Here is a 14,179-nt window from a genome sequence, read left to right on the forward strand (position 1 = left end):
CAAATACAAAGTTGTAAGAATTTCACAGTAAACACCCATATATCCAATACTTGATTCTACCACTAATATAGTATTTTAAAAATTGATTTTTTTGGTTACTTTTTGAAGTCTAAAGAGCACTTTCTCATATTTTGTAAGTAAGCAGGCGTTATTATGCTCATTTTAAAACAAGGAAACCAAGATTCAGAGCCACTTAGTAGATCCATGTACTAGTTTAGTGCCAAGGTTTCCTGATCGTGGCTGTTCATGGTTTTTGTCCAGGAAGCTTTAAAAATATTGATGCTTTGGGCCCCACCCCCAGAGATTTTGACATAACTGGTATAGGAAACTGCCTGGGATTGTTAACCGCTCTCTAGATGATTCGGATGTGCACTCCAGGCTGAGAGCCCAGCATAGATACTTGAGAATCGTTGAATGAATGCTGAATAAACCTTTTTTTTTTTAAATGCCTGATTTAGGTTAGACTGGTGTCTCTAGTAAGCCAGAGAGTTGGGGGAGAAGAGGAGGGTGCTTGATATCTAGCCAAACACCCCTACTTTTTTCCCCAACAACACAGATCTTGAAAAAGCCACTGCCCCCTGAGCCAACAGCAGCACCTGTCTCTGCGAGTGAGCTGAAAAAGGTTGTAGCCCTTTATGATTACATGCCAATGAATGCAAATGATCTGCAGCTACGAAAGGGTGACGAGTATTTTATCCTGGAGGAGAGCAACTTACCCTGGTGGAGAGCGCGGGATAAAAATGGGTGAGTCCACTCCAGCTCTTCTGGAACTTTCTGCCCACCCTCTCCACACGTGTGCAGAAGCATGCAGCGTAATTCCCCTACTCAGTATCCCAATCAGCAATTGTTTTTCCCACCCCAAAGGGAATATGCTGTCCTGCCAAATATTTCCCAGAGTGCTCTCCTCGTGGCCACATCTCTGAGCCAGTAGGGTCTGGCCCATATGTTGTCATGCACATGTAATCAGTGCCACATGCGCAGAAGCTACACGCTTCACTGGCCTAGCCATGCATCAGTGACATGGTCTTCTTTGAGGGAGGGGCGTGGCTTATAGATCTCCATTTGAGATTGGTTCTGAGCTCAGAGATGCAGGCCTATGAATCTGTCTCCACCCCCAAGGATGAGAAGTGCTGGATGATCTAACAAATTGTCTCCTCTACAGACAGGAAGGCTACATCCCTAGTAACTATGTCACCGAAGCAGAAGACTCCATAGAAATGTATGAGTGAGTATGCTTATGTGCCTAGCACACAGTCTTCCCAGAGGAACCGAAGATAGGGTATACATGTTTATACTTTCAATACATTTATTTCAAGATATTTACTAAAGTCAGTGCCAATGGGGTCAGATGATGCTACCACCCTAAGTTAGTAGCTCTGTCTTATCCTCACACCAAACACCCTTTGCTTATGAGAGCTGGAGAGGTCACCATGCCCTCCCCCCCAAATCCAGAAGAGCCACTCAAAGAAAAGGATTTGACAACTGGATAGGAAACATTTACAAGGGTGAAAATGTCAAACTTCTGTCACTGTCCTTTCTCCCTAATCGTGGAAATGGATTGTCCTTGGGTGCCCTGTCCCTGATCCTGTCCCAGCACCCCTCTGCCACCTGCCTTTTGTCCTCTCCTCTTCATTTCCAACCAGGCTCTGGGAAAGGGATGCAGGGTGCTATGCATACGATAGGTACTCAATAAGGAGTTGAGTGAGCTGACTGAACCACTGGCATAGATGAACTGTGGAAGGCGCTCTGACCTCTAAGCTGCTAACACCACGGCCTAAGAGCCACTGAAGCATTCTCCCTTTACAGGTGGTATTCCAAACACATGACCCGGAGTCAAGCTGAGCAACTGCTAAAGCAAGAGGTAAGGGTGTGACCACAGGCAAACGGCATTCTCCTTGCACAAGCGAGGGCTTGCTGCTCTCTGTCACCTCAAGGCAAGGAGGTGTCAAGACTGCCATTTTATGGAAGGGCAGTAAAATTAGGGCTTCAATTTTTCTCTCAAGTTTGGGCAGGTGGAATGCAGGTGTGAGTGCCACTTCCTCCTTAAAGTTGGCTTCTTTTTCATCGTTTCAGGGGAAAGAAGGAGGTTTCATTGTCAGAGACTCCAGCAAAGCTGGAAAATACACTGTGTCTGTGTTTGCTAAATCAACAGGGTGAGTGTTACTGTTTCAAGGCCCTGGGGACAACGGACAGAGGTATTTTCATGGTGGGCCCCTCCTACTGTCTCTGCCCCTTAACACTCAAAATTCATCTCACTTTACTTCTTGCGTCCTGCTGACCCTTGTTCCCAAGTCACTGACTCAGCCTCCACTTCTTCAGGGACCCTCAAGGGGTGATCCGCCATTACGTTGTCTGCTCCACACCTCAGAGCCAGTATTACCTGGCAGAGAAGCACCTTTTTAGCACCATCCCTGAGCTCATCAACTACCATCAGCATAACTCTGCCGGTGAGTATCAGGGGCACCAGAGAAAAAGGATGTGACAAGAACCAGGAGAGGCAATTTGGGACAAGGCGGTGAGGGGAAGAAAAAGCCTCATAGGGCAGGGCAAATTTGGTGAAAGAGAACCCCAATGATGCCAGGGCGAGATCAAGTAAAGAGGCGGTCAAAGGCCCACTTTACAGCCGGTAGGGAGTGACTTCTTATCGGGTGACTGATGCTCAGTGCTCAGGAAAGACATAGAAGATCCTGGTAATTAACAAATGAGCAAGTACTCGTTGAGGTCCTACTGTAAACACAGCAATTTTCTTGGTACTGGAGGAGAACACAGTGAAATTATCAGTCAAGGTCCTTGCCCTCAAAGAACATACAGGTTGGACAATACCCGAAGACAGCGTCTAAGTAGGGTGGACATTTGAAAACCTGGAGATTGGTGAGGGCATGAAGACATGGGATAAGCTTCACTCAGAAGACTTGCTGCTATCTGCTACCTCCACGCAAGGCAGTCTCAAGGCCGTCATTTTAGGGGGTCCCAATGACACTCTGCAGTGTCAAAAGCAGAAGTTGGATGTGAGCTAAGCCTGGGTTGGGAGGTGGGGATATATTTAGTTGGGGAGTGTATTTCAATGAGTATTTTCTGTCTTTTTTTTCCTTCTGAAAATTCTTTTGTGAGAGGAGAAGCTTCCGGAAACATTGGGGTTCGTGGAGATCCCCTGGGATTCAAACTGTATCGGAAAGATGACTGTGAGAAGTGTCAGGCTTTACGTGAGGCTGTGTGCAGCAGCCCACCTCCTACGCTGCTCCAGCAGCATGACCCTCTCCTCTGTATGTTTCAGGGCTCATATCTAGGCTCAAATATCCAGTGTCTCAACAAAACAAGAATGCACCTTCCACTGCGGGCCTGGGTTACGGTAACTGCTTATTTCTCTAGGGTAGGGTGGATGGGCCAGTGACAAGGACCACTTTGGCAGACCCAACTAGACCTTGCAGCACACTGTTCCGCACCAACCGCCTCAAGGAAGATTAAGTCAGGGCCAAACAAGTTATTTAGTACTTTTTCTCCCTCTGGTGGCTCCTACTGGGACTGCAAACACACAGATTCATAAAGGGATTATTTTTTAATTGTGTGATTAAAAAAAACATAATCATGAAGGGATTTTAAGGGGTTGTCTAGTTTCTCCTTTCTTTATGGCTGCCTGGCACCTAAAATGCCAATTCCTCCAACCAGTAACCACCCCGTCCCTGAGATTTACCTGAGCAAAGATAGATTAGTACTCCTGAGCATTTCCCTTTTACAGCTTGCCTATTTCTACCCCCAGTAGGGATTCTTATCTATTGTAGGAATTACACATACACGATTCCCCAAAAAATCATATCAAGGCTTTGTTGTTATAGGATCATGGGAAATCGATCCAAAGGACCTGACCTTCTTGAAGGAGCTGGGGACTGGACAGTTTGGGGTAGTGAAGTATGGGAAATGGAGAGGCCAGTACGACGTGGCCATCAAGATGATCAAAGAAGGCTCCATGTCCGAGGATGAGTTCATTGAAGAAGCCAAAGTCATGATGTGAGTTACAGCCCAAACTCAACCCTCAACCCAGTTGCTGGAGTCTAGGAATTACCAGGACAGTTTCCACTGTGGCTTAAGGTGACTTAGAGTGAGAGAGATTTGGGACCAGGGCCTGAGGTCAATCTTTGATTGGCGGGAGTACTAACTGCTAAGGTAACCATTTCTCTGCCTTAGATATTGGTGGATAACAGTGTTGGTCTTGGGTGTGTACTACCTCAGTAGCATTTGGGGATAAACATGAAAAATGGGACTTTCAAAGGGAAGACGGATTCTGACTAACCTTAGTGTTAAGTCGGCCCTGAGCTTATTTTCTGTTCTGTTTGGGCTCCGTATCCCTGCCCGCCCTCACATAGTAGGCACTTTTGGGGTTCAGGGTGGGAAGGAGGAAGCTCAACTTGTTATCATGGGCCCTTATCTGATGCTCTACTTCCAGACCAACCCCTTTCCTCTCCAGCCCCTTCTCATTGGTATGGAGAGCCAGAGAGGGAGGACTGGTTTGTTGCTTCTCCCGTAGGAATCTTTCCCATGAGAAGCTGGTACAGTTGTATGGCGTCTGCACCAAACAGCGCCCCATCTTCATCATCACCGAGTACATGGCCAATGGCTGCCTCCTGAACTACCTGAGGGAAATGCGCAACCGCTTCCAGACTCAGCAGCTGCTGGAGATGTGCAAGGATGTCTGCGAAGCCATGGAATACCTGGAGTCAAAGCAATTCCTTCACCGGGACCTGGTAGGACCTCAGAAGGATTGGCCTGGGACCGAGGACTGAGGGGGTAGAAGCAACAGCGGAAGAAAGATAGATCATACCTGGATGAGGAGGGTGGCCGGGACCATCATTTCAGTTTTATCCAGAAAACATTGAGAGTTAGGTGAGCCCGTGCCCCAGTGGTCAGCCAGTCGAGGATCTCCAGCCTCAACGCTACAAGTCGCGCCATGATGGAAGCTAGAGCCGTGACTCATGCCTAGCCCCCTACGGCAACAAGGAAATGGTGGGGTCCCCCACTCAGGACAGAAGGGCAACCCCGCCTCCCAATGGGGCTGCTCCTGGCACAGAGTCATCACTTGGTTACATCAGAGTCATATCCTGGGGGTCTGTGGGTAACATTCGTTGTTGTTGTTGTTTTTTTCAATGTTATATATTAGCTAGCAAACACTGAAAAACACATCTGAAAAAACTGAATTTCCAGCCTCTCTTGACAATCTTGGCCACCCTGAAACATCAGGCTCATTCTCACAGGCCATGCTAACGGTCCCCTGGAGCTGGGGAGCAGCTCACCTCCTTCGGACCAAAGGGCATGCTCTGCATTTTCCTGTAATCTACCCACCCCACTTCCCTCTATCAGTTTGGCTGCCTGGCCTCTAGAGGCCTCGGAGTTTTGTGCCCCTGTCTATGGCAGCCAGGCCAAGGCTCAAATTGTCTTAGCCCCACTGGCAGGAAAGCAAACACAACAAAACAAAACACACTTGCCTTGGGTTCTCCCTCATTCTCTCAGCAATTCAGTAGAGGACGGGGTGTCAGGGAATCGTCGGTGTGAATGAGATCATCCTGCATGCCCTCCGATGCTTTACTTCTGTCTATACATCAGGTCGCTTTAGATGTAGTGGAAATGCATCCGAGTTTCTCAGTGGCATCACCTGACTCCTGCTGGGTGGGAAAGTGTCTCTTGAGTTGAAAGAGATGAGGCTTCCCTGGCTTCATTCCCCTGGTGGGCAGAAGCTTGGTGCCTTTAACCTGTGTGCTGGGGACAGAGTCTCACTGGTAACTGTTGTATTACAGGCGGCTCGAAACTGTTTGGTAAATGATCAAGGAGTTGTTAAAGTATCTGACTTCGGCCTCTCCAGGTGGGTGTGCCTTTTTCATCTTTCCCTCTAAAAGTAAAAATAGCACAGTACAAACATGAGGCAGCATTATTGGTTTGAATCCTCTCCCTTTCTGTTTTCCCCCTCATTCTAGTCTTTTCCACTCTCTTTCTATCCCTTTTCTTTCTCTGAATTCTTCCTCCTTTTGTTTTATTGTAATATCCCTCTCCTCGCCTTTCTCCCTCCGTCTTTTTAAAGCTAAGATTCCCCAATACCTTATCTTGATCTGTTAATCCTGTTGTCTTTGCCCCCCCCCCCCCCCATGCCTCCTTCTTTCCTAATCAGTCTAATTCCCACTGGCAAGGGCAGCACAGAAGGAAGGATAAAACAGAGAGGGGGACAGAGAAGAGGAGGGGAGTACCTAATAGATGTTATTTCACGTCATCTTTGCCGTAACCATATCGTCAATGAGGAAAGCTAAATCAGATACGAAAACAGGAATACACTAAAAGTAACATTTGTAAAAGACACCGGGGGGCCTGCAAGCATGTATTTCCTCGGCACCTGCAACTGTGTCAAGAAAATGTAAGTAAATGTCAAGCTCTCCAAAATTGTAACAGTAACAAGTCCTGACCCCTCGGCAGGTATGTCCTGGATGATGAATATACAAGCTCAGTAGGCTCCAAGTTTCCAGTCCGGTGGTCTCCACCCGAAGTCCTTATGTATAGCAAGTTCAGCAGCAAATCTGACATCTGGGCTTTTGGTAAGTGGAGGGAATTACACAGATTATACAGCTCAAAGGAAGAGGAATGCAATGGGGAAATTGACACTTTGCAACCTGCACAGAGAGATTATGATGTGTTGTTTTCCTTCCCCTAACCCTTAGGAAGTGCTTGCTATTGTCAGGCACCACAGGGGTTCCTGAGGATAAAAAGAGTAACCTAGACATGATCCCTGCCTTCTTGGAACTTACAATATATTGAGAGGAACAAACAATTTGTTCAGTATTCCACAGCTTCTGAATACTGATTATGTACCAAGGGATGCTGCCAGACCCTCTAATTACAAAGACAAATAAGAGGCTGTCTCACTCCAGAGGAGCTAATTGTCCAGTCCAACCCTGACTACCCTCCAGCATGGTCAGTACGAGAGCAGAAGTTTGGACAAAAATGTAAAATTCACAGAGTGGGGAATCAGCTGAAATCTAGTATTTGAGGTTGATCTAGGAAGACAAGGAGCCCAACTACCCAAAGAGACTGCAAATCGACTTACTGCATTTTTTTCATTTCCTAGGGGTTTTGATGTGGGAGATTTACTCTCTGGGGAAGATGCCATATGAAAGATTTACTAACAGTGAAACTGCTGAGCACATTGCCCAAGGCCTACGTCTCTATAGACCTCATCTAGCTTCAGAGAGGGTATATACCATCATGTACAGCTGCTGGCATGAGGTAAGTGTTTTGGGGGGACCTCTCAAATTATTTCCTTGAGCCTCCTTTCCCATTTAGCCAGCCAGGCCCCCAGGCCCCACTCTCCCCGGCCGTGTGGCAGCTGGGCACACAGATAGCCACACACATCCTGGGACCCCACCTGTACCCCAGTCCTTTCATGGCCGGAGGCTTTCCCAGGCTCATCTAGTTCCCACTAGAGTATCCTCAGCAGACCCCATTACCAACTCAGCTTCAGGGGGAGGGGATGCGGTGGGGCCGTGTCGCCTAGCATAAGCAGGCAGCTAGAGGCATTCGGCCAAATGTATGGACACTTCAAAAGAAAAGCCATTAAAATGTATGTTCATTCCTTTGGAAGTCATTAGCCCTTTCTTCTATTAGACTAACTAACTGCCAATCTTTTTTGGCTGTGATCCTAACTGGAATTAAAAAAAAAAAAAAAACCCTCCTGAAAGGGAACTAAAATAGGTCGTGGTCATTTTTTTTTTTTTTTAAATGGGGTGCATCACGGGTTATGTGGGTAGATGTGGTATTTTGAAAACAGGGAGCCTGTCCCACTATTACTAAAATGTTTTATTGCTCTCACCTTGGGTTCTTTCAGAGGTGCTTTCTCCACTTTTCGGTAGGTCCTTGGCAACCTTAATTTGGCAACCGAAATCTCTAGTAGGAAATGAATGCTGCAGTGCTAGAAACAGAGCAGGATGGTGTCCAACAAGCACATATGTGAATCTGGAGCCCTCTTGGGGGGCTGAAAAGTGGGGACTTGGATCAGAGCATGGCTCCTTTCCCTTCAACAAATAACTGAGGTCACAGAGGAAGTGTGGAGAAAGGGACAACCATTTCCCTTCTCTCGCCTGTGCCACGCAGGATTAAGGGGGACTGACTGTGCTCCCTCCCAACTAGGACACCCTCACTCCGCTAGTTTAACTATTTCAGACAGGCCCTTTCTCCACAGCCCGTTTAAAGTAATACTCTTTTTTTTTTTTTTTAAAGATTTTATTTATTTGAGAGAGAGAGAATGAGAGACAGAGAGCATGAGAGGGAGGAGAGTCAGAGGGAGAAGCAGACTCCCTGCCGAGCAGGGAGCCCGATGCGGGACTCGATCCCGGGACTCCAGGATCATGACCTGAGCCGAAGGCAGTCGCTTAACGAACTGAGCCACCCAGGCGCCCTAAAGTAATACTCTTGAAACTGGGTGCATATCAGAATCCCTGGGGAACTCTTAAAACTGCAAATGACTGGGCCTTATCCTCAGAGATTCCAATTAGGTATGTCTGAAGCAGAACCCAGAAATGTCCTTTTAAACTTCCCAAGAAATTCTGATACTCAGCTAGGTTTAAGAACCACTGATTCAAAGGAACAAGAAATTGATGATTTTATTTTAAAGATTTTATTTATTTGAGAGAGAGAGAGAACAAGCAGTGGGGAGGGGCAGAGGGAAAGAGAGAGAGAGAGAGAGAGAGAGAAGCAGACTTCCCACTGAGCAGGAAGACTGATGTGGGGCTCAAGCCCAGGACCCTGGGATCATGACCTGAGCTGAAGGCAGGCTCTTAACCAACTGAACCACCCAGGTGTCCTCTGGCTTGTTACATTTTTAAATCTAAACTCCGTCTGGAGATTTGTTACCATAAATAAATACAAAGTTCTTGCTTGACTTCCTTGTATCTGTTATCCCTAATGTTCATTCATAGACTCATGGGCAGGGGCCTGAGGGATAGTCTTGGTCCAGTTTTCACAGTATGTTTAGTAAAACCCTAGGGGTTTATGGATCATGGCTGTCACAAAGGGCCTTAGTCTAGAGGCCAGACAGTGGTAATAAAATGTCCCAGGTGCTCGGGATCCCTGTTCAGTGATGCAGCCCATGGTCTTGAGATGTTAATTCCTCTGTAAAACTTTGGCTACGGTATGATAAAACAGTGTTTGAAAGTTTACAAGATTTCAATTCTGGCAGACATTTAAACTTGTTTAGTTAGCCATTTTTCATTTGAGGATCCAAAATAATGATGTACTGGTATACAAGTCTGTAATGAATTCGCCCTCAGTTTTTAATCAGTGTTTGCCAGTTTAATTTGCAAATTGTCCTCATCACATTAATAACCTGGGTTACTAAAGATGAAAAGTGAACAAGGACTTCATGGAGCACTTTAATTTCTTTTCCTTTTTCTTTCTTGTGTGTGTGTGTGTGTGTGTGTGTGTGTGTGTGTGTAATTGACAGGGTATGCTACAGGGCATATAGTATATACTTAATAAACATTTCTGCTTACTCATTGCATTTCCCTTGAATTCTGGATTCTAGCCCACTGTAACATCCTGCTTTTTCTTTGGTTTTAGAAAGCAGAGGAACGTCCCACTTTCAAAATTCTTCTGAGCAACATCCTAGATGTCATGGATGAAGAATCCTGAGCTCACCAATAAGCTTCTTGGTTCCATTCCTCTTCTCCACAAGCCCCAATTTCACTTCTTCGGAGGAATTCCCAGGCTTACAGGCCCTGGAGCCTTGTGCTCTCAATGAGTACACAAAGGCCCCTCTCTACATCTAGGAATGACTCTCTTCTTTGATTCTCTGAGATAGTACCTTCTGAGCAAAAACCAAGGAATTATTGTGCCTGGTATTGTCCTCAGAGAGACAATTTTCCAGGAGTATTAAGACAGACTGAATTTGGGATGGAAAGTTTGGGGGAGGGAGGGGTGTAAATAGCCTGACAAGGGGTCCAACAGCTCTTTGGGTAGGCATTAGAGCTTGGGGGGAGGGAGGCAGAATTTGGCAAGAATAAAATGGTGTCATAAAAATGGGAGGGGAGGGTGTTTTGATCAAATAAAATTACTGGAAAGCATGAAGTTTTCTTGCTATCTCGATTAATCATGCAACCTCCCTGGAGCGCCCTATCTCAGTGTTCCAGAAAACTGTTGTGTGGCATTGGTTTGGCATATTCCTACTTTGAGAACTCAAGATCCTCAGCAATTTAACCCCTCTGGCTCTTGGAAAATTCTGGCTCTGAGTCAGAGACAAACTCACAAGCAAAGCACCAGTGCCTGGCACACAGCGGGCATGTAATATTACCGGAATGAATCTGAAAGTTGGGGACAAATTCTATCGGAGCCTCTTTCTCCTCCATCAGGAGGCAAAACACCCTCAAAGAAAACCGGATGGCTAAGAGACGGGCCAAGCAGTCTGGGCCAAGAAAGCACCAGCATCGCAGCGGGAAAAGCGCGGGCCAATTTGGAAGTGGGCAGGGGCGGGGCTGTTGGGCCGGCCGGAAACCGGCCACGTGGTGTTAAGTAACTTCCTTTTTTACTTTTTTCCCTTTCTTTTGGGAATAACGTCTTGTCAGCGCCGCAGCACTGGGCTGCAAGCCCCGAGGCCTCAGGGCTCACGTGGGGCGCTGCTGCGGGGTCGCTGGCGGGAGCGGGGCGCACCGGCGGCTGGGAGGAGCGGCGGGGGGGGCGGGACGGGAGGGGATGCGGAGTGGGGGGGCGGGGTCGCGCCCGGGGCCGCACGCCGGCGCAGTGCGCTCACAGGGCGGGCCCAGAGACGGCAGGTTGTGGTTCCGGTTCCGTGGCGGAGACACGTGAAGGTCGGTGAGTTGGTGCGGAGTTCGTCTCGGCACGCGTGGCGGCGCTGGGATGGATTCCTCCTCGTCTTCGTCCGCGGCGGGTTTGGGCTCGGTGGACCCACAGCTGCAACATTTCATCGAGGTGGAGACTCAGAAGCAACGCTTCCAGCAACTGGTGCACCAGATGACGGAACTTTGTTGGGTAAGGAGCCTGGGGCTGGGACCTGGCCACTGTACCTGCTTCCCCCCCTGCCCTTGCCCGGCGGGACTCCCCAGGACGTCCGGGATTCGGGGAGCGGGAGGACCGGTTAGCATCCCCTTGGTTTCTTCAGGTTTCTCAGATCAAGCCGGAAGGTAGAAAAGGTGACTCCGCTTCTCGGGGGACTCTCACCCCAGACCTTGGCTTTGTTGGTGCCGAGGACTGGGGATCACAGCCGACTTTTGCCCCTGTCCCAAGCAGCACTTTAGGCACCTGAGGTTGAAGCTGCCTAGTGCTGGTCACCAAGACTGTTGAGAGCCACCAATACTGAGAATTTTTTTTTTTTTTTTTTTGAGCGCCGATTCCCAGGGAGTGAGTCTCCTGTTCCTGGACTTCTCAGGGTTTACCTGGATTACCCAGTTGCTGTTGCCCGTGAGAAATGAGTGGCTCTAGCCCACTAACTGTAAAAGTGGCGTAATCTCCCTCCCCCCCACACACACACTTGCTTTCGTGTTGGATTGTTGTGTAATACCAAGCTCTTTCAGGTTTGAAGGTTGAGGAATTGAGTATGCTCTGTGAGGGGACTTTGGCAAAAGGGCGGAAGCATTTGCAGCTGGGGATCAAAGTGTTCTCTGGCTGCCAAGGACAGCATAACCGCCATGCCTTGTGAAAGAAAAAAAAAACCCTCAGGATTTAGAGGCTAAGGATAATTTTCCTTGGAAGTGGCGAGTCTGAGGCTTGTGTACACAGCAGAGAATAACGAACAAAATTCATTTGAACCACTTACTTGAACTATATACAGTCATCAGTTCCGTAGTCCCTTTCACATAAACCTATGGTATTGCTGGACTCTGACCCTAACAGATGCTTACCTCTGTACTCCTTGGTGCTTTGATTCTTTAAAAAAAAAAAAATCTATGATTCTTTGGCCAGAAGCGGGTGTGGTTAAGGACTCCTTTAAGAATCTGTAAGCCGTGGGCCCTTTAGGAAAATTCGTACAATTTTCCATTCATCTTGAGAGTATTCAAGAACTTCTGGCTTAAGTAGACAAGGTTATAGAATCCTGGGTAATAAATTCCTTTTTTTCTTTGGTAGGTTTTAGGGTGTCACGCGATTTATTCTTTCACCCTTTTTCCCCTGCAGTTACTCTAAAGGCATTTAATGGTGGCAACATTGTGGAGTTATAACCAGATTCAGTGAAAGGTTACTCCACTTGTATTTTGCTCCCCCCTCCCTTTTTTTAAAAAGATTTTATTTATTTATTTGACAGAGAGAGAGAGCTAGAGAGGGAACACAAGCAGGGGGAGTGGGAGAGGGAGAAGCGGACTCCCCGCTCGGCTCGATCCCAGGACCCTGGGATCATGACCTGAGCCGAAGGCAGATGCTTAATGACTGAGCTACCCAGGTGCCCCCCCCCCCTTTTTTTTGCTCTATAATAGCTCCACCATTTTCTGTTCCAATAACTTTGGGCAAAATATCTCTGCCACGGTTTCCCTCTTTGTAAAATGAGGATTAATGATAGTGTCTGTTTTGTAAGGTTGTTGTGAGAATTTAATGTAACTGCTTGCCACATGCCAATGTGAAATAGTAACATATCAGATACTGTTTTTAGGTCAAGTTTTTCCTATAAATAACAAGAAGTTAGCTTTCCCTCCCTCCCCCACCCCGAATTTTTTCTCAAGTTCTCTTTGTGTTTCTGTATCTTGTCCTGAGCAGGAGAAGTGCATGGACAAGCCTGGGCCAAAGTTGGACAGTCGGGCTGAGGCCTGTTTTGTGAACTGTGTTGAGCGCTTCATTGATACAAGCCAATTCATCTTGAATCGACTGGAACAGACCCAGAAATCCAAGCCAGTTTTCTCAGAAAGCCTTTCTGACTGATCTCAGCATTACCTCTTTGGAAAAGGAAGGTAGTTCAAGAATGAAGAGCGGTTGATGGGATAGTTGAAGAAGAAAAGGCTATGGGGGAATTGGCTCCCACCTTTGTCACTCTTGGGACATCCTGTCATCTGAGAATGAACAAAGACCATTTTTGTGTGTGTGTGTGTGGGGGGGTGGGTTTTGAGGGTCATATGTGTACTTGATTGTGTTTTTTAATGCTAATCTTGTGAAAACAATTGACAGATGAATGGAAAACTCTACTAGATGCATATTACTGTATGTGGGACTGTGCTTTCTCAAAGTCCCATTAACTGCTTCCTATAATTTTGATAGTGGAACTGCTTTCTATAATTTGATTGTGGGACCACACAAATCTGTCATTTGTGTGGATTCATTTCAGATTTCTGGGGAGATTGGATATACATCTTTGTGTCTCTCAGAAAGGGAAGCAGTGGGAGAAGAGTAATTTGGTACTTAACTATAGGCCTCCTTAACTAGTGTTTTGACTATCAGTGCTGGAAAAAAATCTATGGGATGTTCATACAATACACTCAGCTTTCTAGATTCTCTCCCTCCCTTATGCTGTGATTTTCTTTAATGTATAAGGTATGGTCTTGAGGTAGCACAGGTAGCCTGAGTGTCTAGAGGCCTTTAGTTACAAAGGAATCTAGTCAGTGAGCATAATTCTCATTACTAAACTGCCATAAGGAAGAAGCTTACTTACCCTGTATATCAGGGTCCGAAAAATTCAAAGATGTGCCTAAATAGGTTATAAAGATTTAGGCCAGGCAAAAACTAACAGCAGTTTCAGGTAGAGGTGCATGCCTAATGTTAATCAGTGTAGACTCCATTTATTGCATTCTTTTGATCACTGAAATAAAGGCTTCTACAAAATTCAACTCTGATTCAGAAGGCTTTCTATTCTGGTTATCACCTGCACCCTGGAGAGATTTGGTGTAGGCTGGTTCCAAGACTGAAGTGTAGCCTGTCTGGGTACTTGATCTGTGCAGGGAACAGCACGGTATTCCAGGGATGTCTTGTCTGACCTTTTTGTGAGAAAGGAGAACCTTGAGATGAGATGGGGAGGGAAGGGATTCAGTGCTGACAGCTCCCTGAGTGGAGTGGATGAGGTTATAATGACTGGATTCCCCTCCCAACTTCAGATGCTAGTAGACTGGAGTGTAGACCTAACATGGAACTATGTGTTGGGAGCCTCTAGTTCTGATCCCTGAAGGTTGGGGAAATACACATTTCTAGAAGCCTCAAGTCCTTTTAGCTTTCCACCATATAG

The 14,179-nt window shown here is 46.8% G+C and overlaps 2 protein-coding genes across 2 annotated transcripts in view; both read left to right on the top strand.

Annotated features, from left to right (window-relative positions):
* The window catches only part of BTK (Bruton tyrosine kinase), a 31,963-nt gene extending 21,872 nt beyond the window's left edge, over positions 1–10,091 (top strand). The window contains exons 8-19 of the mRNA XM_032390007.1: positions 557–744; positions 1,163–1,225; positions 1,807–1,861; positions 2,074–2,153; positions 2,320–2,447; positions 3,275–3,349; positions 3,834–4,005; positions 4,523–4,739; positions 5,787–5,851; positions 6,454–6,572; positions 7,103–7,260; positions 9,589–10,091. Coding sequence (XP_032245898.1) covers positions 557–744; positions 1,163–1,225; positions 1,807–1,861; positions 2,074–2,153; positions 2,320–2,447; positions 3,275–3,349; positions 3,834–4,005; positions 4,523–4,739; positions 5,787–5,851; positions 6,454–6,572; positions 7,103–7,260; positions 9,589–9,660 — 1,392 coding nt within the window. The 3' untranslated portion in view covers positions 9,661–10,091. The remainder of the gene's footprint in view (positions 1–556; positions 745–1,162; positions 1,226–1,806; positions 1,862–2,073; positions 2,154–2,319; positions 2,448–3,274; positions 3,350–3,833; positions 4,006–4,522; positions 4,740–5,786; positions 5,852–6,453; positions 6,573–7,102; positions 7,261–9,588) is intronic.
* A 690-nt stretch (positions 10,092–10,781) lies between these two features.
* TIMM8A (translocase of inner mitochondrial membrane 8A) lies at positions 10,782–13,787 on the top strand. Its single transcript, XM_032390091.1, has 2 exons — positions 10,782–11,013; positions 12,727–13,787. Exons 1-2 carry the CDS (start codon positions 10,882–10,884, stop codon positions 12,886–12,888), a joined length of 294 nt encoding a protein of 97 aa, XP_032245982.1. The 5' UTR covers positions 10,782–10,881; the 3' UTR covers positions 12,889–13,787.
* Positions 13,788–14,179: the final 392 nt, after the last annotated feature.

The sequence above is a fragment of the Phoca vitulina genome, unplaced genomic scaffold (genome assembly GCF_004348235.1).
Source record: "Phoca vitulina isolate PV1807 unplaced genomic scaffold, GSC_HSeal_1.0 scaffold57, whole genome shotgun sequence".
In the NCBI taxonomy this organism is placed as follows: Eukaryota; Metazoa; Chordata; class Mammalia; order Carnivora; family Phocidae; genus Phoca; species Phoca vitulina.

Bases quoted from the DNA above. Each gene is read 5' to 3' on its own strand.
- TIMM8A (XM_032390091.1), top strand. From the start codon at position 10,882: ATGGATTCCTCCTCGTCTTCGTCCGCGGCGGGTTTGGGCTCGGTGGAC. The intron at 11,014-12,726 runs GTAAGGAGCCTG...TGTCCTGAGCAG, and splicing joins AGATGACGGAACTTTGTTGG to GAGAAGTGCATGGACAAGCC.